We start from the raw sequence: 23,813 nt of genomic DNA on the forward strand, positions 1-23,813 counted from the left end.
TTCTTTTCTTCTTCTTTTTATTGTATCTATATGATATGACAGATATTAGCTGAATCATATTACATGTAAATCAAACCATCATGGAAAAAAATATGTAGGTGTGGGTATGTATCCTATCTTATAGCCAATCCTATGAACAATCATACATAGAATGCATTTATGGGCAGAACCCAATCTTTTTTTTTTTTTTTTTTATAATCTACAAAAACTCATTTGGAGAACCATTCTTTTTCAGGGTCTGCAAATTGCCTTATCCGTCAATGTGCCTGCAACGCCTCCTTTATTATTCCCCTCCCACTCTCCACGCCAGAGCTCAGTTATGGCTTTCTTTGATATTTGCCAGGCTGAAGGCAATTAAGATTTCTTAAATCAGGGGATCAGAAATTCCAATTCTTCAGTCACCTGCGTGGCTAATGCTTTAACTTGCATAAAAACTGTGTTAAAATTCTCTTCACATATGCAGGAGGGGAAAAGGAAATGACATCAGAGGTGCTTTAGGAAAGATCCGAGGAACTGCAGCGGTGGCCTTCCCATGCATCAGGTAGAGCACTGATCTAGTTCTGCCACTTCTGTGACAGACAGACTTTGTAACGATGGCTGTCTTAGAAAATGTAGAGCAGTCAACAAAAGCTGTTGGACTGATTTTTCTCTGAGAAATTAAACTTAGTTCACTAGAAAATTCCTGAAAGTTACATCCAGAATCAAATCCTTACTGAAAAACCTTGCTAACTTTCTACTACTTACTAAAGGGTTCTTGGTGGATATTATCTCTCTTTTGTATTTTTTTTTTTCCAAAATTGGCAAGCAAAAAAGATCAACTGGTCATCAAACACTTGGAGACTTAGTAAATTTTAACCTTCTTCTTACAGAACTTTTGCTTAACAATGAGTCTTCTTGTTAATATTTAAAATAATTGGGTTTTACTGACTTGATAAAAATGGAAATTGGAAGCCATGGTCATCAGTAAATTAAATATTTTATTCAGATTTTAGCGTAATTAGAATTCGTATTTTGGGGCTTCCCTGGTGGTGCAGTGGTTGAGAGTCCGCCTGCCGATGCAGGGGACGCGGGTTCGTGCCCTGGTCCGGGGGGATCCCACATGCCGTGGAGCGGCTGGGCCCGTGAGCCATGGCCGCTGAGCCTGTGCTCCGCAACGGGAGGCCTGTGCTCCGGGAGGCCACAACAGTGAGGAGGCCACAACAGTGAGAGGCCCGGGTACCACCAAAAAAAAAAAAGAATTCATATTTTGGGAAAATATTTACAAAGTCTTCTTAAAAAAGTGAGTTTACTTTTTTGATTCTCTGTATTAGTTTTCCTCCCAAATCTTAAAATAGATAGGTTCTCATACTTTATCTTAATCAGAAGGCAGTAAAACAAAACTTAAATAGAATTCATATAATATGGAGCTCCTTGGCATCAATTCACTCCATGAATCTGAGACAGTATTCCACTGAGAGGGGGTGGTGACGGGAAGCAAGATGTGGGAGGCTTTGGGGCACTGATACTGTTTCCTACTTTTTTTTTTAGGTTAAAAAATTTTTTTTTTTCTTTAATTGAGGTAACATTGATTTATAACATTACATATGTTTCACGTGTACATTATATTTCTACTTCAATATGCTCCCCACCACCAATTTATTTTCCATCATCACGGTACGGTTGATCCCCTTTACCCATTTCACGCCCCCACCTCCCCTCTGGTAACCACTACTCTGTTCTCTGTACCTACACCATATTGTTGTTTCTTGATCTGTGTATTGCTCATAGGGTTTGTTCAGTTTGTAACAACTCACCGTTGCACACGGATGATAGGTACGCTTTTCTGTTTGAATACTCTAATAAAAAGCTTAAAGTATGTGGTCTGTTCATGGCAGATGGGTGGCAGTAACTTCCAAGCACTGAATATTCTTAATCTGCAATTAGGTATAGATCTAATGTCCATAATTCTGTGATAACCGATAAACCAGTACTGTGATACCCACACCTTTGAGACAGAAGACTCAAGGAACCACCTACTGTCTCGACCCCTTTCATTTTCACTAGGTCTGGTGTGTGATGGGCGATATTCTGTATTGTCCGAGAATACCAAATACTTTTTGAAGTAGCAGCTGTATGATGTTTGTTTTCCTTTGGTACCATGAGCAAATTACACGAGGTACTATCATATTTTCAACAAGAGCATTTAAAGCATATTCCCAGAAATTAGTTGGTTTATAAATTAAATTCTGTCAATCACTGCATACTGAAGAAAAGGGAACGCTGGTTTGAAAGGTGGCATGGATACCCATGACTTCATTTTCTCTTTCTCATTCTTCTGTTCATTTACTCGCCTCTTTGGAGGTAGTAAATTTACTGTGTGTAGGATAAATACCCATTACCTCCTAAGTGCCAGGGACTGAGGATCTAAAGATGAATCTGGGACCTGCCTGTGTCACAGTGGCTAGCTTGTCATCAAACCTATTCCCTCTTTTTCCTGGGCACCAAGTTAAGCTCTATTTCCTTGTCTCTGCACAGTCAGGAGTGGCACATGACTGAACTTATAGCCAATGCAAGAGACGGCCGGGTCTGTGAAAACCTTCCAGGTAAGATCCCTTTCATGCTCTTTCTCCACCCGCTGGGTTGATGGAGGTGAGCACGGCGACCTCGGAAGCCAAGGAGTGAGGTTAATGGAATCCCAAGACGCACGGAGCCTGAAACCTTACTTACAGGAGGGTCACTCACTAGTCAGCACCCCGTTTTGGACTTTATGTGACTGAGAAGTAAACCTCTTTCATGTTTGAGCCATTATGCATTTCTGGGTTGGTTGACCACAGCGACTAGAATTAACTAATATTGTGAAGCTAAGGAGTTGATTACCTTTTCAGGTACTTACATACAAAAAAACTTACAATACAATTTAATACAAAATAATAAAGGTTATAGGAAAGTTAGTGGAGGGAATAGTGAATTAGGCCTGGAAAGGGTTCTTGAAGTAAGTAACATGTGGAGTAGGTCTGAAGCATGAACAGATAAGAGTCTGTCGGGGAGATGAGTTGCGGGGAAGGGGCAATGCCTAGTACAGGGGAAGGCACGAGCAAAAGCACGGCCGCACAGAGCGTCCTTGCTAACTATGCCTGTGAGGGGAGTGATGGGAGCGAAGACCAGAGAACTCTGGCGCCAGACTGTGACACGGTCAGGAGAACAAACATTACCTTGTGTGCAGTGAGGGCTGTTCCAGGTTTCAACTGACATGGGGAACGAAGGTCAGATTGGAAAGGGGGGAGCCTGCAGACAGGAAGACTGAGCAAGAAGTAGTGGTCGTGGACATGGAGAAAGAGAGGCGACATTGCCAAATATTTCTGAGGTTCAGAACTAACCTGATTAGATGGGGAGGGCCGCGGGGAGGGATGCAGGGGAGTACACGGGTGAAGAGGAGTCAGCTTCTATCTTAGAAGGAAAAAAAAATCTTAAGTACTGAGAGAGTAGATGTTCTGAAGACAAAAAACAAGTACAGATTGTGGGGGAGAGAGAACCAGAATTAGTTCAGATTCAAAGTTGACGAGTTTGAAACACCCTTTTGAATCCCTCAGATAGGTCACAGGGGATTATGGGTCTGGCCAGCAACGTGTTTACTTTAGGGATGTGTCACCTTTTGGAAGTGAGAGCACGAGAGAACCCTGAATTTAACTGATGGATAGAAATCCCTAAATCACCCTAGCAGGAAATGCTAATCTATTTTTTTAAATTTAAATTTTATTTATTAAAAGAAGGTAATCAACTAATTCAAACAAATAATTTTAAAAAGGCAGATAGAGTGAAAACTCCTTCTCTTTTCCCCTGTTTCTCAAGCAACCCAATTTCTCTTCCCAGAGAAACCAATGTTAGCAGATCTTCTGGATCTGCTGAGGTATTTTCCTGAGGTATTTTCACTCAGACAAGCAAATATGTCTTGTCTTTTTACAACACATATACACAGACCCCTCCCCCCAGCCCCGCCTTCCGTGTCTTAAGGACATTCACGTACCTTAGTGTGGCGCCTTCAGTCTTAATCACATCTCCATCTTTCACATAAACATACTGTTGCTCTCCATCTCCTACAGTTTCTTTTCTCTCGGGATTCCGTGGGAGTTTTTTAATGCAGTATGTACTGTCTAGTCACAAAACACGTAAAATATATTAAGTCACACTTTAAATGATAATTTAGCCTTTTAAGAGATCAACTTCCATACGGCGAACACCTGAGATTGGCTGCAAAAAATCTTAACGGTAAGAGGCAACAGAAAATGGGATGAATTGTAGCAGCATACCTCTGGGATGGCAACTATTTCCTCCACCTTAACAAAAGAGATTTTTATTCTCTCATGTCCTTCTAGGTCTACATAAAAGCCTTTGTTTTTTTGTAGTCACTCCTCTTTTTTTTTTTTGAGGTACCTGGGCCTCTCACTGCCGTGGCCTCTCCCGTTGCGGAGCACAGGCTCTGGACACGCAGGCTCAGCGGCCATGGCTCACGGGCCCAGCCGCTCCGCAGCATGTGGGATCCTCCCAGACCGGGGCACGAACCCGTGTCCCCTGCATCGGCAGGCGGACTCCCAACCACTGTGCCACCAGGGAAGCCCGTCACTCCTCTTTTATATAAAAATTTGGAAGTAGCACTTCACAGTCTCAGCTAGGTTTGAGATCAAGATGGGTGTTGAATACTGTAGAGCACTGGGAACTTTACTCAGTACTCTGTAATAACCTATATAGGAAAAGAATCTGAAAAAGAACAGATACATGTATATCTATAAGTGAATTACTTTGCTGTACACCTGAAACTAATACAACATTGTAAATCAACTAGACTCCAATAAAAAATAAAGATTAAAAAAAAAAAAAAAGATGGGTGTTGAAGAGGCAGTAATACCCAAACGGGGAACTTTTCCCTTTCTAGGTGCCTAACACAGAATAAAAGAGGTTATGGCATCACGGCAGTACTTAATAATAAAAGGATAATAGTATAAAGTTCTTTCTGTGAAAGCTGAAAGGAAGCCCCAAACCCGGGGCTAAGATATGAAACCATTAAAATAAATGTAACCCATAGTACCCTCACTGACACAAAGAAAATCAGTTACTTAACCAATCAATAGCTGAGTGGCAGTCATCTAACCAGTATACTATGTACAGTGAATACAAGGACCATGACACCAAAATGCATAAAAACTGTCGTAGTTGGGGGAAATAAAACACAAACAGGCAATAATTAGAGAACTATACTCAGTCCCACTTAAGGGATACTAAACGGACAATTCAGCTAATAAAAGCAGCAGGTGTTTAGAGAAAGGAGAAACAATTAGAAAGATGGCAAAGGGTTCAGAGAAAGACCTGTATAGGTAAGGGAAACAGCGTTAGTAAAGGCACAGAAAGGAGGATGAGCGTGGCATATGCGCCAAACAATGCTACCAACTTGCCTAAAGCAAAACCCTGGCTGGAAAGAGTGGGACAGTAAGGTGAGCTCAGATCATGGAGGGCCTTAAAGCGCCTTTCAGAGAACAGGGGGATTTAAACTTTACAGTATGTGGCTACCATACACTCTTTAGTAAGAAACTGAAATAGTGTTAATAGGTGGATTAGTATGGCAGCTGTAGGTGGGGAGACTGGAGAGGGAGAGATCAGAAAGACCAGGATGGGGTGACTGCAAGAACCCTGCTGGGAGGTAATGAGCATTAGGGCTACAGTGGTGTCAATGGAAATGCGGAGGGAGAAAAACACATGCAAAGGAAAACTGACAAGGCATAGAAGTCTGGCTAGTAGGAAGGATAAAGGATAGAAATATCACAAATATAATAAAAATAAAACAACAGCAACTAGACCTTCCCTCTCCAGCGCCAAATTCCATTGCTTCGTATCTTGAGAGGCTGAAGCAAAAAGTAATACGCTATTCTGGGAACTGACGTTACACAGTAAGGCTGTCTTCAATTTAGAGTGAGATAGCAAGGTGTTTTTGTTTGTTTTTATTTGTGATCTGCATAATTTTGTTTTTCAGTAAAGAAGTGGAGGTACTACATCTCTAGTTATGAGGCAGGTGATCCTTCCAAAAAACTCACAACTACCTCAAAATTACAAAACAAATGCCACACTATAAAATAACTCCGTGCCGGTTTTTAAAATTATGTGCAAATTTGAAAACACATATCTTAGTCACAATAGCAATCTACACAGGCAAGATGGAGAAGGGCATGCTGAAATCGATCATATAGTAGTTATTATTTTAAATAAAAGCTTATTGAGATGTAATTCACATACTATAAAATTCACCCTTTTGAAATGCACAATTCACTGTTGTTGTTAGTTTTTTTTTAGCGTATTCAAAGAATTGTACAACCATAATCACTATAAAATTTTAGAACGTTCCGAAACCCTATACCCAATGGTACTCACTCCCTATTCTCTCCTTCACCCAGCCCTTGGCAACCACTTATCAACTTTCTGTCTCTATTGTGTAATTATTTTAACAGGAGGAAACCCTCAGTCATTTGTTAAGGTTTATGGATTATAATATCATTGCCAATGCTAATTATTTAAGCTGATACAAACGTGATATTGCTCATGTATAATATTTTCTAACACTCTAATTGAATAGCAAGAAGCAAACATTTGACTCCTGGGACTCGGATGTTAAATACATGGCAAAGGCCCAACTTCAGCTGCAAAATAATAATAATTAGATAACAAAATATATTTTACAAGATTTACCCAAAACCAAGCCAAAACAAAAAACTTGAGCACCCTGGGGCTATACAGTTCTCATGTCTGGTAAAATTCTGGCTCCCTGTAAGCCACTAGGAGTTCCCAAATCACACACTGATCATATTTTAAAATTTTGCAGGCAGATTACTTCAGAGTTACCCTAACTTCCCATAGAAATCTTATAAATGGCATTCATAATTTTGGTGTGGCCTGTAAAAACACAGGAAGTGGGCTTCCCTTGTGGCACAGTGGTTGCGAGTCCGCCTGCCGATGCAGGGGACGCAGGTTCGAGCCCCGGTCCAGGAAGATCCCACATGCCGCGGAGCGGCTGGGCCCGTGAGCCATGGCCGCTGATCCTGCGCGTCTGGAGCCTGTGCTCCGCAACGGGAGAGGCCACAACAGTGAGAGGCCCGTGTACCGCAAAACACAAAACAAAACACAGGAAGTTAGCGTTGTAAAGTACTTGAAAAATTCTGCCATACTAAGTTAAACAAAATTATAAAAAATTTAAACTATTAAAATATGGAATAAAAAGAAATTAGAAAGCAAAATGGAACAAGAATGCTAGTGATTAAGGATTTACAGAATGAAGAAATACATGGAACTTTGGGGGAGAGATCCTGAAAGGTACACCCGAACAATTTCAGTGCTGAGGAACTCAAGGTCTGCATGTAGTTGGTCTAGCTTCAGTAAAGATCAGAACGAAACACAACAAGCCACTTCTCAAACAAGCATTAAAGTTTTCATGGCTATAAAGCAGTGTTAAATTTCTTTTTGATTTTCTTTAAATCAACATAATAGGTAATCTATCATATAAATATTCATTATTTGTAGGGAACCCCAAACTATTTTAATTTTTAATTTAAAGAAAGTGGGTCAGATGTCCAGAATGGATGGATGGATGAACGAATGGATGAATGTATGTATGTATGTATGAATCTCAAAAACAAGATGCTAATGTGCAAGAAGCCAAAGAGTGATGTCGTATCCTTCTAGAAAACTTTAGAACACAGGCAAGACTAATCTATGGTGATATAAAGCAGATGAGTGGTTGCTGGAGCTGGAGGGGGAATCACTGCAGAGCGGCATGAGGGGACCTCTCTTTGGGGTAGTGGGAGCGTTCTTTATCTTGATTGGAGTGGTCACATAGGTGTTTGCCAAACTATACATTTTATGGGTACATTTTATGTATGTAAATTCAAGCTCAATAAAGCTGATTTATGAAGGAGAGAAAGGGGGCCATAAACATTTCAATTTTTCAAGCTGACCTGCATGCTGAAAGAGCTGCCCAAAGCTAATTAAGGATCCTCGGCACAGTTTTTTAATTCACAAAATTTAATGATGGACAAGAGAAAGAAAGGTGAGGACAGGTCAGACTAAGACAGAGTGATTTCCTGTGGAGGGCAGTCCCTTCGGATTGGAAGAAAGGAGGTTAGAGGGTAAGAGACTGAGGGGAGACAGGTCTTTACAATGGGCCTCCTGGTGATATTGGGAGCTGTGCCTGAGAATATCTTGGTGTCCCAATTATAGTCTCAAGGCCTAAAAAGATAATTACAAACATTAAAAAATACTAGTCGAATGTCTACACGCATGCCTTTTGTGAATGAACGTTCTTGACCTCCTTGTCTTTCCTGTGCCTTGGACACACACAAAGTCCCACTCCAGTGTCTCTGCCCCGGCAATGCCCTCTGCTGGGTGTGCCCTCCTCTCAGATACCGTACAGCTCACCCCCTCTCCCTCCACCCCAGACACCACTGCTACCACCCTCCTCCGCTTTACTCTCTCCCCGCTTGCCTTCATGTAGCTTCATTTTTCTTCATAGCACCTGTCTCCATCTGACCTAAGATTCATTTACCATTTACCTTCCCAACTAGAACGAAGCTCCATGAAGGCGGTCTTTGTTTTGCTCACTGCTAGGTCCTGTGTGCCAAGAATGGCACCTGGATTTAGCAGTGCCTCCAGTATTCACTGAAGGAAAGAATGGATGGATGGATGAACGAATGGATGAATGTATGTATGTATGGATGAATCTATGTGTGTGACGGTGGGATGAGGGAATAAGGGAGATGGTAAGGTGTCAGTACTGAATAGGTTTCAGGGACAGAGAATTATCAATACAATGATCTTTCCCCAGTATTTCAGTTTACTGTGGTAATTGCCTTATGTTATGGAAGACATGAGGTCACATTTAGAATGTGGACAAGAACATACCACCTCACAGTACTCAGGCCAAACGTTCAGCACAGTGCCTGGCACACAGTAAGTGCTCAACAGTAGTTAGTTATTAAATCTGAAATAGTAATTGTCATGCAAACTAAATTAAAACTGATCTTCATCACTGGGCAAAGGGGAAAAATAAGAGGGCAAAGAGATCTGAAATAGAAAATAGGACCTTTCCTTGCCTCCTCTGTTAAAACTGCGGATAGTGTTCAAGTTACAGTAATTTCTGAAAGTACCATTTAAATACGTAAGCTAGTAAATGGTTTACTAGCTTACTTAGCTCTGTTAACCGAAGTAAATTATTCCGAAGACACAGTTTTCTTCAGTGAGCTTAATGAATGTTTTCTGTTTACCATTATTGATGTTTTTACAAATATCTCCTATGCCTCCGGTATGATCACGGTGCCAATGGGTCACTACGATTTCCTGGATGGCTGTGTTAAATTCTGTCAGAGCCTGCTTTAAACAGACGATATATTCTGGGATTGCTGGTTCTCCAGTGTCAATGAGGATTCTCCTGAAAATTAAATGGAAAATAATCATACAGTCGGAACACAGAGTTTGTATCAGCATGTTTCTCACACAGATAATTTACATTACATTTAAGAAACCGCACAAATTGCCTTGCTTCCAACATGCTTGAAAAGCAGCTGCATGTTATTTCAGCTTAACTATAATCATCTCACCTTCAGAAAGTTCTCTGAAAAAAACTTATAAATGTGAGTCTGAACAAGGAATAATGGCAATGGTACTCAACACTTACATAGCACTTGAAAGAAATAAGGCACTGTTCCAAGGACCTGACATATTTTAACAATTGTATTTCTCGTAACACCGTTTTGAAGTAGGCATTTCATTATTATATCCAGAAATTAAGTAACTTGCCCAAGGTTACTCTGCAAAGATAGGGCAGAAGCAGCATTTGCACCCAGGTATTCTGGCGCCAGAAGATGCGCTTTTATCCACGCTGCCTTTGAGATCTTTTACAACATCCTCAAATGTCTCGGAGATATGAAAGAATCTGATTCAAGGGTATCCCTAAGGAAACCCAGTCTTCTGCACTATACACAAAACCGATCCCTGAAGTTTTACACGGGCTGCCTCACGTGAAAGTGCAGGCAGCAGGGAAGTGTCGGGGAGTCTCTGAGCTGCTTCCTTTCTCTACTCAGACCACCTCATTAGTTATCTTTTTCTGCGTGTGGTTCTGAACCCACCTTCTACTTTGTTTGCCCTTTCTCACTATTTTATGGGATGATGGTCTTTCTCTCTGAAGTTGTCTGGAAGAAATCAGGGTGACATTTTCCTCCTCCAGAACCAATTCACTGACTTCTTAAATTCCCGCTGTTTCACAGGAATCGCTCCCGAAGTCAGGCTGGGGGAGAGATGATTCATCTTGATGCGAAGTTTCAGTCATTCTATTTGTGTATTAATTCATCAGTAACTGTTTATGAATGATCTGCTATGTGCCATGCCTTTCTCGCAAGACAAAAACCCATCTTGCCCTGGAGAAACAACCTGACTTTGTATGTTAACGATGACATCTGTAACAGCAATTTTAGTACATGAACGATGTTGCTGACTACAGCAGTTTTAGTCATCTGACTCTGGTGGGTGAATATTTAGGTAGCACAGGACTGAGGGCAGGGGGGACAAGAAAGGGAATAAAGTTTTGGATAGAGAGATTAGTCATAAACTCGGTAAGGAAACGTGGCTTTAGGGGGACTCAGTTTCACAGTCACTTGTCCATTCAAGACACACTGTCGGTCTCTGGAGGAAGTGGACTACATGGGAAGCACCTAGAATCATTCTTCATGTGGCGTAAGTACAACCTCAGCTGTAAACTGGAAAAAAAGGTTGTTCCCTCCTTAACAAACAGCAAGTCTATCAATGATGTCTGTGAAGAATTAGTGCAGAGGCTCAGACACTGTCATCTCTAGGTGGGCTGTGTCCTTCACAGCCCAGACAATACCCTATCTTAGGATGTCATTTTGCAAATGTGAGTTATGCTAATCCAGGGGCAAGAGAAGAGTGCAGAAGAACCTGTACAGGTCTGTGACCAATTTATTCACCAGAGCACAGGGCCTGGCATGCAGTAACAATCTGCTACGTGAACGGAGAAAAAAATTCTTCAACTAACGGGAGTTAGTGGCATCAACTTCCTCAATTAGGTATTTTCTATCAACATTGAGATAGCTATTAAATGGTCTCTGTCAATTTGCTGTCCCTCTTACAAAATCATTAAGTACTTTCTGAGCACCTACTATAAACCCAGTATTGTCTGGATGTTATAAGGGAGGAAAAAGTGAGTAAAGTAATAGCTGACGTGCTTTCCCCGTTCTAGAATTTAAGTACTTTAGGTATGAATTTTCACTTAAATTTCACTGAATCTTCATAACATCCGTCTGAGGTGGGTACGATACAACTCTCACTGTATAGATAAGCAATCTGACGCTTAGCGAAATCAACTGTCTTATCCACAGCCATGAGCCATGTACTGGGACCTGATAATCAGAGCCCAGCATCTTAACCCCAACTAGTCCACTAGACTGCCTTTTCCTATTAAGAAGAAATAGTATACTCACCCTCAAGGTATTTACAATTTTAATAGTAAAGATTAAAACTCCATCTTTTAGAGGTTCTAGGCAGAGGAGGAACGTGGAACTACTCTTTGGAAGACCTAGCTATTATTGGTCCATTCAAATGTTTACTGAATACCACTGTACTAGGCATCACAGTAAGTCTGAGTGCTTTAGGGAAATTCATTTGGCATCTATGGGCTGATCAGAAAGAGGAAGGAAGACTGGTTAAAACTGCAGTTATCCAGCAGTAATAGAATCCTGACAGAGCAAATGAAGGGAAAAAGAGAATGCTCATTCATTCAGCAAATATTTACTGTACTATGTACAAGGCTCTGTGCTAGGTGCCAGAGATATAGTAATGAATAAGCCTTCATTGAATTTATATTCTAGTGGGGAGTGGAGTTGAGGAAATACCTCAGGAGTTGAGGAAATACCTCCAGGTCTTTCTTTCCATGCTTCCTCTCACTCCACTGGAACCCTGAAATTAGCCAGTGAATAAGCTAGGCTACCCTGTTGCAGGATAAGAGACCAGAACACAAAAAACAAGAACCCCACAATACTCCTTTGGCTACGTGGGGGAGAATGGATTGAACAGGGACAAAAGTAGATGCAGAAAAGCCTGACACAAAAAATCATTTTATTATTGACATAAGGGCTATGACAAGTACGGAATGCTAAGGCAGTGTACTACATTAACCTATCACAGCGTAAGGCGTCAGGGAAGGCTTTATTGAGGAAATGTTATTTTAACAGAGCTCTAAAGGATGAGTGAGGTTGGCTGGGTGAAGAGAAGGATAAGTGGGAGACAGAGAGGAAAGCAGGCATGAAAGCTCTGAGGCGGAGTGGATAGAGCCCATGTGGCCGGGATGGGAGAGAAGCTTGACTCAGGGTGATGACAGATCGGAGATCAGAATATCACAAGGCCTCCTAGTTTCCATTTTCCAAAAAATCCAACTCTGTTATGTTGGTGAATCACAAAGTTTTAAATGCAGCCAGACACACCTCTTCTGTGACTTCTGATGTCAACTGAATTGCCACACCCTTACGAAACCTCTCCACAGTGACTAGATTAAAATCTTTAATTATACGGTGCCAGAACTCTAGACTTACTCTTCATCGGCCTCGTCAAATGGTAAATTATATATCCATTTTGGGGGCTATATGTTTTTTGGGTTTTTTTTTTGGCCACACTGAAGCTAGTGGGATCTTAGTTCCCCAGCCGGGGATTGAACCCAGACCCTCGGCAGTGAGAGCACGGAGTCCTAACCACTGGACCACCAGGGAATTCCCTGGGGGCTATTTGATTTATGGTATCTACAATTCGCCAAGCCAAGTGAAAGCAAAACTATTGTTATGTGTGTATTTTTTCTACCAAGTCCATAGGAGACTCCTAGTATATTGCCTGAGACACAGTAGGCACTTAGAAATGTTTCTACTATGAATGAAGGCTTTCTTTTTTATCAAATAACATTTAAAAGAGTCTGTAAGAAATACTATGTCTCCAAAAACTTTAAAAAAATACCAGAGGTGTTTTATTAAAGGGCAACTTAATCAAGACCAAGCTGTATTACTACTTTACAAACAGACCTCATTTTAAGCATACTGCAAGGAAAAAAAGTTTCATGTTTCACCTATGTATAATAATGTCCCTTGAAATGTCACTTTGACGCTCCTCCCATCAAGGATGGCAGTCTGTTTCTGAATCCTTTGAGTAGGGACTTACACTGGGTTTTCCTACTGAAAAGACTGACATGAAAGTGATGGCTTGCCATCCGTAAGCCTCAACCTCCAGGTCTTTCTTTCCGTGCTTCCTCTCACTCCACTGGAACCCTGAAATTAGCCAGTGAATAAGCTAGGCTACCCTGCTGCAGGATAAGAGACCAGAACACAAAAAACAAGAACCCCACAATACTCCTTTGGCTACGTGGGGGAGAATGGATTGAACAGGGACAAAAGTAGATGCAGAAAAGCCTGACTACTTCAAAAGCCTAAGCAAGAGTTGTACTGGCTTGGACTGGGTGACAGCAGTGAAAATGCTGAGATCTTCTTAATGGCTTGGATACGTGTGTGCAGGAAGCGAAGAAAAATGTCAAGGAGGGTACGTAAGTATTTGCCTTGATCAAATGTGGGGATGGTTCTCTTTACCAAGATTTGGATGACTGAAAGACCAGTGGGAAACAATGAGTTTCAAGTGGCTGTGAGGCTCCAACTAGAGATTTAAGAAACCAGTTGGCTATCCTAGTCTGAAGATGAAGCTTGGATTTGTCTACACTGGAGCTATAAATTTGGGAGTTACTAATGAATAAAATAGGTGAAGCCAAGGAAGTAGACAAGATCCCCTAGGTGAAGAACATAACAATGGGAACAGAAGAAAGAGTAGGATTGCCTTGTGAAGGGCTCATATACTTAAAATACTTGGTGAAGAGGATGATTCTAGAAAGCAAATTGTATAAGTACCTAGAGAGGTGAGAGGAAACCAGGAGAATGCGGTTAAGCAAATCAAGGAGGGAGTGGTCAATAGCATCAAAAGATACTGAAGCTCAAGTAAGATGGGAATGGAAAAATGCCATTGGGTTTAGTGATACAGGAGGCACCTGTGATCTTAGTGGAACAGATGGATACCATTATCAGAACCATTTACCTGGACCCAACTAATATTCATTCCTAGCCACCTAACATCTACTTTATACAGCAGAGCAGCAGCATCTGTACATCAACTTATTCTAGTTCAACTACATGGGTTCACCATCACCTCTCTCTCATCTATGAGTGATTCCACTGGCCGTTCCACTCCCTAAGCTTATGTGGGTAGAAGTCTAAGCAGTGTAAGATGGAAGGCCGTGAATCTGCTCTTCCCTCAATCAGTTTCAGGTTCCTCATGTCTTTTAGCACCAGCACCTTGCCACGCAGAGTGTGATTCTAGTGTTTAAAGACACAGTATGGATTTTTCATACAACACGGTCCGTAAACCTAAGCCAACTTCATCTGGTTTTCAAACAGAACCAGCCATCTGCTTCACCGCTGGAAGAAAAGCAGGCTGTGTTGAACTTACAGAGAGAGTACACTGATCTCCAACATAGTGTTTTCCTGAGAGACTTTCTAGGATAATTTTGACTACATGCAATTTTCATGTTAGGTACCGTCTTTTAGAGCTCCTTTAAGACGACACACTGAAAAGTGAAGAGCAAATCTATGGACTTCCTAGGGTGAGGGAGTCTCAGCTAACCCAGACTCTACGCCAGATATCAGGTATTTTTGTTGCTTAATTTTCTGTTCTCCTCGATTCCGGAAGCAGCTCAAAGCTCTGACCCTGCCTTGTTTACCCTGGACTCAACTTGTTGCTTTCTGCTTGATGTGCAGTACTTCCAGACCCTCCATCCTGTTGCTTCTAAAATTGTGATTTACTGGAAAAAGGCAAGTACAGTGGATACTTCAAATGAAAGCCCAATGAACTATACTTATTAAACCGTTTTTAGTAATCAACTATATTTTACTAATTGTAACACGTCCGGGCTGAACAATTAAATTCTGGGCTCAAGCGGAACTATATCTTATTTTCATTTTCTATTATCTAGAGTATACTAAAGACTAAGTACCATACAAAAATTGCTCAATGCACTTATTGTGCAGTAAATCACATGTTCCCATGTCTGCATAATTCCACTAAAATAGAATGCATCTGAACAAGAGAAAAATCTTAGAAATACAGACAGGCTATTCCCTCCGCAGAGTAATTTAAATAAGGCCACACAACAGCAACAAAAACAAAGTTAGCTTCTCTTTCCCAAGAGCTAGGGGACTCTTCAACAGACTCGAGCAATTTGAAGCAAGAAAATCCTGCCCTCTGCTGCTGAGTTAAGAAAAAGGCCTCAGCACAACGAATCGCTTTTGCGAAGCGAAGTTAAACTCCGGGCCAAACACCAGTGAAAGTCAGGTGTGGAAAGTAAACGCTTTCCTGGATTAACTCCAGGCGATTTCTAGTTTCTCAACAGCTTAAACACGCTCATCCTGGCATTCAATATCATGCAAAGTAAATTAGGTCTCAAAACCACGAAGTGGTTTTTTTCATTAGCCAGCTGTAAGCTAGAGAGTTGACCACCCAGGGTGGTCGTGATCTGGGGGTGGTCCCGCCCGCTTGGGGCGGGACGCCGTGGTGCCGGCTGCGGGCGCACAGCCTCTCCGCCCGCGGCGAGCAGCCACCGCAGCCCCAGCTCCATGCGTCCCGCGGGTCGGTGTGTAGGATGCGGGGTTGTGGGGGGGAAACGTTTACCTGGGGCCGGTCCCCACCAGGTAGGTGTTGGTGCCCTGCAAGGTCATGGGGCCCGGGTTACAGCCCAGGACGCGAATCACCCGACTGGACAGCCGTTCCACGCGCTGCAGGGCGGCTGCCATCTCCCCTTCTGCCGCTCGCCCGCGCTGAACTAGAAGAGCCGCCGGAGCGCGGAACAAGCAACCAGGCCGTTGGGGGGGGGGTGGGTGGTGGGGGGAGGGCCAGCTGTCACGTGACGCCGCGCTTGCGGAGCGGGCTGTGGCTCGGCTACTGAGCCCGGGCAGAGGTCACGTGAGGCTCAGGGAAGGGCGGGGGAAATCTGCCGCTGTGCCGCGGGCGGGGCCCGCGAGCACGTGACGACGCGCGAGCGGCGCGGGAAGGGAGGGGAGTCGGTTGCTGCGCGAGGGGCGGGGCCAGCGGCCACGTGACACTGCCCAGGTTTCGCGGGCCGCAGCGCGAGGGAGTTCGTGGGCGTGTGGTGTGAGGCGCCCCGAGGTCAGGCTGGGTTCCCGGCCTGTGGGCGCTGCCGCCTGTCATAGAAAGTGGTGCCTTCTCAGTAGTTTGTGTCCAGGCAGGCGAGTTCATTCAAGTGCACGAGAGACCTTTTAACCAGGGAAGTTTTGTGATGGAGCGAGGGGTTTGGGGTTAGTTACTGAGGACGAAATCCCGGGAAGGATCGCTCGTCGGGTTCTCAGGCGAGGGTGTGTGTGTGTGTGTGTCCTGTGTCGTGTGTGTGTCGTGTGTGTGTGTCCTGTGTGTCGTGTGTCCTGTGTGTCCTGTGTGTCGTGTGTGTGTGTGTCGTGTGTGTGCTGTGTGTGCTGTGTGTGTTGTGTGTCCTGTGTATCATGTGTGTGTCCTGTGTGTGTCCTGTGTGTCCTGTGTCCTGTGTGTGTCCTCTGTGTGTGTGTTGTGTGTCCTGTGTGTCCTGTGTCGTGTCCTGTGTGTCATGTGTATGTCCTGTGTGTGCTGTCCTGTGTGTCCCCTGTGTCGTGTGTGTGTGTCGTGTGTGGTTGTCCTGTGTGTGTCCTGTGTCCTGTGTGTCGTGTGTGTGTGTCCTTTTACAATAAACAGCAGTAACGAAGGTTTATTTAGCGCTTACTGCTGTGCTGAGTGCCGCTCTCTCATTTAAGCTTCCCAACGTGAAGAGGGAAGGCACTATTTTTATGCCCACTTTACAAACGCAAGACGGAGACTTGGGGACTTGCCCAGGTGAGCATTCTGTGAGCCCGCCCTGCGTCTGAAGCCTTGTTCGTCTTGCTGCCTTGCGCCAGCACCTGCCCCGTGCCCGCGGATTCAGGGAGCTCCTCTCCCGCCTCGTGCCACTCGCCTACCCAGAGAAGCAGGGTGGCCTGCTTGTTGGGGGCTTGGGTCCAGGACGTGAAGTACTTATCTTTGTAAGGAGTCCTTTTCTAATCCGCTGAGCGTTAACTACCCCAGTGTTAACTAACCCTCCCCATTAAAAAAAAAAAAATCGAGTTACAGTGTACTTAAAAGGAAATGCACGGATCCCATGATCACTTGTATCCAGTTATGGCAATTATGTAACCGGACCCCAGACCCCTTTTTCAAAACAAGTGAGAACTTGACACATGAGATGCCTGTGGTTCTACAATTTGGACGTGCATTTTTTTTAATATACAAAGATTAATTTTGTTTTTATTTACTAGCAATAAACATGGACATGCATTTTTAACATCCTTTTTTGTTAGGAATTCCTGAAGAAAGGACTCTTGCTATTTATACAGTAGTTATTTTACAAATCATCAGTTTAATACTCCAGATTTCTTGAAAACACACCTGGATTATGTGTGACAGATTTCTTTGCCTGTGTCTCAAAGGTCTATTTCTTCATGTGTTTCAAAAACCTTCATTGAAATAATCATGTAAATTATCCCCTTTGCAACGGGAAGGCAAGCAATAAGTCCTTTAAAAATTGCTTGGAATAACCATCAAAATTCCCTACATCAGGTATTTTCAGCTTACCAATATTTATTTATTTGTCTGCTATCTGTTAATAGCTCTTCAGGCAAGAAGCTATTTTCCCTTTCTAAAAATTCTCTGCTGGAAAGTCAGCAAACCTTTGAAAAGAGGGTGGAACTGATTACATGGGCAGCTCCATTCTCTTGTCCCTTAGCTTTTTTTTTTTTTTAAATTAAAATTTCCCTTGTGCCTTCCATCAAGATTTCATTGAATTCATTGTCAAGCTCTTCACTGGGTAGATGAAGAAATGGGCCCAACAAATAATTTAAAAGTTAAGTGACTTGAGTAGAGTCATAGAAGGAGACATTTGACACTAGCAGAAGAGGAGGAACAGAGGGTAGGTAATGAACTTGTTTTAGACTAGTTTAAATTGAGGTGGTTGTGGGATATCCCCATAAAGAAATCTACAGACATATATGGGTTGAGCTCAGAAGAAAGATATAGGCTACAGAGAGAAAATTGAGTCTTTGTGAATATGTTTAGCAATGAGACTTGAAGTTTAAGTTCCTTCCCAACAAATAAGACCAATGATTTTTACATTCTGTTCAGTTACATTTACTGTTGTGGACGTGTGGGTGTGTGTTAAAATGAATAAGATAGTTAGCTTTCTAGAGGTGTATTACCAGGAAGGAGATGTATATGATCTTATTTTAAAGCATATGTGGGTAAATCCTAGAGAAGTATAGCTGAAGTGATGGGATTGCAAGGAGGAGGGAGAGAATCAAATTGATTGGGAAGATCTCGGAAAACTTAGAGGGGGTGGGTTTTGAGCTGATTCTTAAAGACTGATAGAACTTCAGAAGATGGAGGTAGAAGTAAATAGTAAATAACTTGAGCAAAGGCTTGGAAATAGAAGAACTGTAGTGTTTATTTTCGAAATAGAAACCAACAATCATATATTCTTGGGGCATAGGGTTTGAGAAGGTATATACAGTTTGAAAAAATAAGTAGGCTCTGTTAATGATAAATTATTAGAGTATTTCAGATTCAAGAATCTCTCTCTCCCTTTCAAACATGAATTGTCCACTTAGATATACTGTGAGGCAAATTGTGTCTTCTTAAAACTTAATTGATAATACAGTAAAGGCTTGTAACCTAGTCAACCTGTAAAAGGAGCCATGTAATTCCTTCCCCCAATGTGAGGGTTAAAAAGGAGTGTACTGTGGTCACAATGATACAGACTCTTATCACTGGATTAGAAAATCCCACGTATGACTAACAGGTGATTTCAGTTTCATTTTAGTTTCAACGTTCAAGGTTTACGCATCCCTTAATTATGCTTATTTTCAGTGAAGAAGAAATGAAAGATTCCCAGGATGAAGATTTTCCAGAAGGGACTTTGAGTTAAAGAAGGCTTCTTATATGTAACAAGTAAGCCTGTATTTTACATGTTAAATTTGACTGATAAATGAAAGTCTGCTTGTTTGTATTTCTTTCAGGTATCATCTTTATTGTGAAGAGATCATCTACAGTGGGCAAAGGTTATGTATTTTGGCTGGCAGCCAGGTAGCCACATAGCTGGGTTGACCTCTGAATGAAACTGTATTGAAACTGTCCTATTACGTCAGTAAGTGTCCTGAATTCTCTAACTGAAGTCAAATTTTGTAGGTGGCATTATTTCTGCTAAGGTGGTATTGGAACAGTGATCAAGTGTAGGGATAAAGGTGAACTATCCTTCATGCAAGTTATACAACTATGTGGTTACTGAAGGAGCTGCAGGCCCTTTTTTATGAGAGCTGCTATGTTTATTATGTACTTTGCTGTGTAGTTTTCCTTCTAGTTGGCGTTATGTTCTGTTTCACTAAATTAGGAATTTAGAAGTTGCCAGATCAGATTAGTTTATTGAGTCTGATGTTCTGCCAGTAATGCAATTTCTAAGTTTCTTAGAAATTATTTTTTCCCATCTTGTAAATCTTGTCTCAAAATGGCTAGTGTTTTCCTTATACATGCCAGGTAAAGGAAGCTCTCTTTGTGGGGAGAGTGATTAAGAAATGCACACATGGAGGTCTACCTCGTTTTATTGCCCTTTGCTTTATTGTGCTTCTCAGATATTGTGGTTTTTACAAACTGGAGATTTTGGCAACCCTGCATTGAGCAAGTCGACCAGCACCATTTTTCCAACAGCATTTGCTCCCTTTGTGTCACTGTCACATTTTGGTAATTCCCGCAATATTTCAAACTTTTTCATTATTGTTATATTTGTTATATATTGTTATGGTGTTCTGTGATTAGTGATCTTTTACTCTTTTTTTAAAAAAAATATTTATTTATTTGGCTGCGCTGGGTCTTAGTTGCGGCACGTGGGATCTTTTAGTCGCGGCGTGCAAACTCTTAGTTGTGGCATGTGGGATCCAGTTTCCTGACCAGGGATCGAACCCAGGCCCCTGCATTGGGAGCATGGGGTTTCACCCACTGGACCACCAGGGAAGTCCCAGTGAACTTTTACTCTTGCAAAAAGATTTTGACTCGCTGAAGGCTCAGATCATGGTTAGCATTTTTTAGCAATAAAGTATTTTTAAATTAATGTATACACATTTTTTTAGACACAGTGCACACTTAATGCACAGGCTTTTAGACAGAATTGCACACTTAATAGACTACAGTATAGTGTAAACATAACTTTTATATGCATCCAAAAAATGTGTGTGACTCACTTATTGCTATATTTGCTATATTGTGGTGGTCTGGAATCAAACCCGCAATATCTCCAAGGTGTGCCTGTATATTGAAATCAGTTTACTCATTAGAGATAACTCACCTAAATACCAACATCTCTAAGCCTCAGTTCCATGATCTGTAAAATGGGACCAATGATACCCTTCTTATAGAAATTTGTGAGAATTAAATAAAATAAAGTTTGTAAAACACTTCACACATAGAAAATACTCAGCAGTGGTAGCTACTATTCTTACTATCTATTCTTCCACTATATATGGCAATATTTTTTTTCCTAGATAGTAAAGCTTAGGAAAGTACGTTTTTTTAAATGATGTTAAAACAGGACTTGGGTACACATTAAACACATCCAATATAACCATGTTAAGGCATCTGCCAATATTCTGTGGAATTTTTCCACATGCTCAAAATCTAGTACATTAGACTTCCGAACTCACTATTCCTTCCATCTGGCAATCTTTTTCATATGACAGCCACATGGCTAATTTCATTACTCAAATGCCACCTTCTTAGTGAGGCCTGCTCTGACCATTCTAATTAAAATTGCAACCTGTGGTGCACCTGCCTCTACTCCAACTCCTGATTTCCCTTAACATTGCTCTGTTCTTTCTATAGTGTTTATCACCTTCTAATATGATACCTAATTTACTTATTATATTTATCGTTGATTGACTATCTTTCTCTGCTAGGATGTAAGTTCCATAATGGCAGGGATTTTTGTCTCTTTTGTCACATGATCTATCTCAAGAGCTTAAAATAGCACATGGTAGGTTTAAGTAAATATTCAATTAAACAGAACCTTTTGATTAAATCTCATCCTCCTAAGCTCCATGCTTATACTGGGCATGATGTCTTTCATTTTAAGATTAGAAAGTTATTGCAGGGAAATTCGTGGCCTGCTAGATTGGAAATACTCAGATTTTAAAATTATTTTTCCATCCTGTTTGGCCACAACATTCTTGACAGGAAAAGTAGTGATAATGAGCTTTCGTTTTTTTCTGTAAGAAGAGTGAAATATCTTTTAATATTATTCTGAAGACTTTTAAACAAAATACTTAAAAGTGCTAAAATGACAAGAACACTGTTAAGTATTAGGTTGTGTGTTTTTTTTAAGTAACACTTTCTCCTCCTAGTTTTTAAAGTAATAAATGTTCTTTATAGAACACAGGGTGTTAGTCTACTCAGGCTGCCTTAACAGAATACAACAGACTGGGTGGATTAAATGACAGAAATTAATTTTTCTCACAGTTCTGGAGACTGGAAGTCCAACATTGAGGTGCCAGCAAGATTGATTTCTGGTGAGGCCTCTTTCTTTGGGTTGCAGATGGCTCCTTTCTTGCTGTGTCCTTTCTTATAAGGACACCAGTCCTATTGGATTAGGGACCCATTCTTGTGACTTCTTTCAACCTTATTACCTCCGTAAAGACCTATCTCTAGATACAGTCACATTGAGGGTTAGCACTTCAACATATGAGTTTTGGGGGGAAAGTATTCAGCCCATAAATATAGAAAAGAATGAAGAAGAAAAAAATCATCTATAATACCATTAATTCCCCAGATAAAATCACTGCTAACATGTTTTGTGTTTCTCTAGTCATATTTCCTTTGCATTTTCAAAGCTTTGAGATTATAACATAGTATTTTTTCACTTAACATTCTTTAAAATGAAGTCAAAGATTGCAAATGCAGATGCTTACCGATGTCAGGCAGACAGGCAAGATAATAATGATAACTAACATTTATTAAGCCCTGACTATGCCAGGTACTTTTCTAGAGGTTTGTATGTATTATATATATTATCTTTCTTAACCTTCACAGTAACCCTCTGTGGTATATACCATTATTATCTCCATATTTCAGAGGAAGAAAATAAGACAAAGGGAGGTAAAGGAGCATATTTAAGGCCACACAGCTCTTAGGTAGGTGAATTGGCATTGAGACCCAGCTGTTGAAATGACTGAAGTGTGGTGGCTGGCTACTGTGGTGAACTTGAGAGAGCCTATGCCATTGGGGGGTGCCCACTGCTGATGAAGGAATGATAGTCTACTGTAGCAGACTTTTTCAGTCTTGAAAAAGTTTTTTTCAGTAGCAGGGAAAATTCTAGATTTTTGTATGAAATGTTAGCAGTTAATTAGGGACTTTCCTGGCGGTCCAGTGGTTAGGACTCTGCGATTCCACTGCAGGGGGCATGGTTTCGATCCCTGGCTGCACAGCATGGCCAAAAAAAAAAAAAAAGGACAGTTAAAGAAACCACTGTTGAGTCACACACATCTCATCTGCAGATTGCTTTCAGCTTATGTTTATAAAATAGGGTTCACAATAGTAATATCTACCTCCTAAGTTTGATGTAAGAATTAAATGAGGACATTTTATGTACAGCATTTAGCTCAATGCCTGGCACATAGTGGTAAGTAAATGTTAGCTATTGTTAGTAGAATAAATACTTTCTCCAGTCATCAAAATTCTTTATAAATATCATTTACTATTGTTTTTATTTTAAGAAATTATATAATACCTTAGTACATGTCTGTTGTAAAAAACTCAAACAATATGAAAGAATATTTAAAGGATTAAAATTGCATTTGCTTCCTACTCCCAACTCCTTTCTCCTCTCCATGTATAATTAGGAAGCATATATTGCAATATGCTATATTTATCCTTTTGGTACTTGCTTTTTTCACTTAATGTGTCTTTAGATCTTCCAAAGTAGGTTATACAAAGCTACTTCATTCTTTTTAAAGGCTGCATGGTATATTCTTTAGTACGGATGTACCATAATTTATTGAATTAGGCTTCTCAATTGTCATTTGGGTTGTTTTCAATTTTTTGCTATTTTAAAAAAGGTTCTGCAAAGAGCATATATCTTTGTGCACATTTGTAAGCATTTCCCTATGCTTGATTCTTAGATGGAATTGCTGTATCAAAGCACATTAAGAATTTTCGGGACTTCCCTGGTGGTGCAGTGGTTAAGAATCCGCCTGCCAATGCAGGGGATACGGGTTTGAGCCCTGGTCCAGGAAGATCCCACATGCCGCGGAGCAACTAAGCCCGTGTGTCACAAGTACTGAGCCTGTGCCCTAGAGCCCGCGTGCCACAACTACTGAAGCCCATGTGCCTAGAGCCCGTGCTCCACAACAAGAGAAGCCACCGCAATGAGAAGCCCGTGCACTGCAATAGAGAGTAGCCCCAGCTCGCTGCAACTAGAGAAAGCCCGCGCGCAGCAACGAAGACCCAATGCATCCAAAACTAACTAAACAAATAAATTTTAAAAAATGCTTTAAAAAAAGCATATTAAGAATTTTCACAGCTACTGTACCTTTGTTAAATATATTTTTAGTAGCTTTGTAATATTCCATTTTATGACTCTACCATTATTTATTAAT

General features: G+C 41.3%; 1 protein-coding gene across 1 annotated transcript in view; it reads right to left on the reverse strand.

Moving 5' to 3' along the window:
- LACTB2 (lactamase beta 2) overlaps positions 1–15,958 on the reverse strand; it is a 30,637-nt gene extending 14,679 nt beyond the window's left edge. The window contains exons 1-3 of the mRNA XM_024739032.1: positions 15,775–15,958; positions 9,279–9,442; positions 4,004–4,130 (exon numbers count right to left, since the gene is read on the reverse strand). Coding sequence (XP_024594800.1) covers positions 4,004–4,130; positions 9,279–9,442; positions 15,775–15,896 — 413 coding nt within the window. The 5' untranslated portion in view covers positions 15,897–15,958. The remainder of the gene's footprint in view (positions 1–4,003; positions 4,131–9,278; positions 9,443–15,774) is intronic.
- Between the last annotated feature and the right edge of the window lie 7,855 nt (positions 15,959–23,813).

Source organism: Neophocaena asiaeorientalis, unplaced genomic scaffold (assembly GCF_003031525.2).
Source record: "Neophocaena asiaeorientalis asiaeorientalis breed wild unplaced genomic scaffold, Neophocaena_asiaeorientalis_V1.1 scaffold299, whole genome shotgun sequence".
Lineage (NCBI taxonomy): Eukaryota > Metazoa > Chordata > Mammalia > Artiodactyla > Phocoenidae > Neophocaena > Neophocaena asiaeorientalis.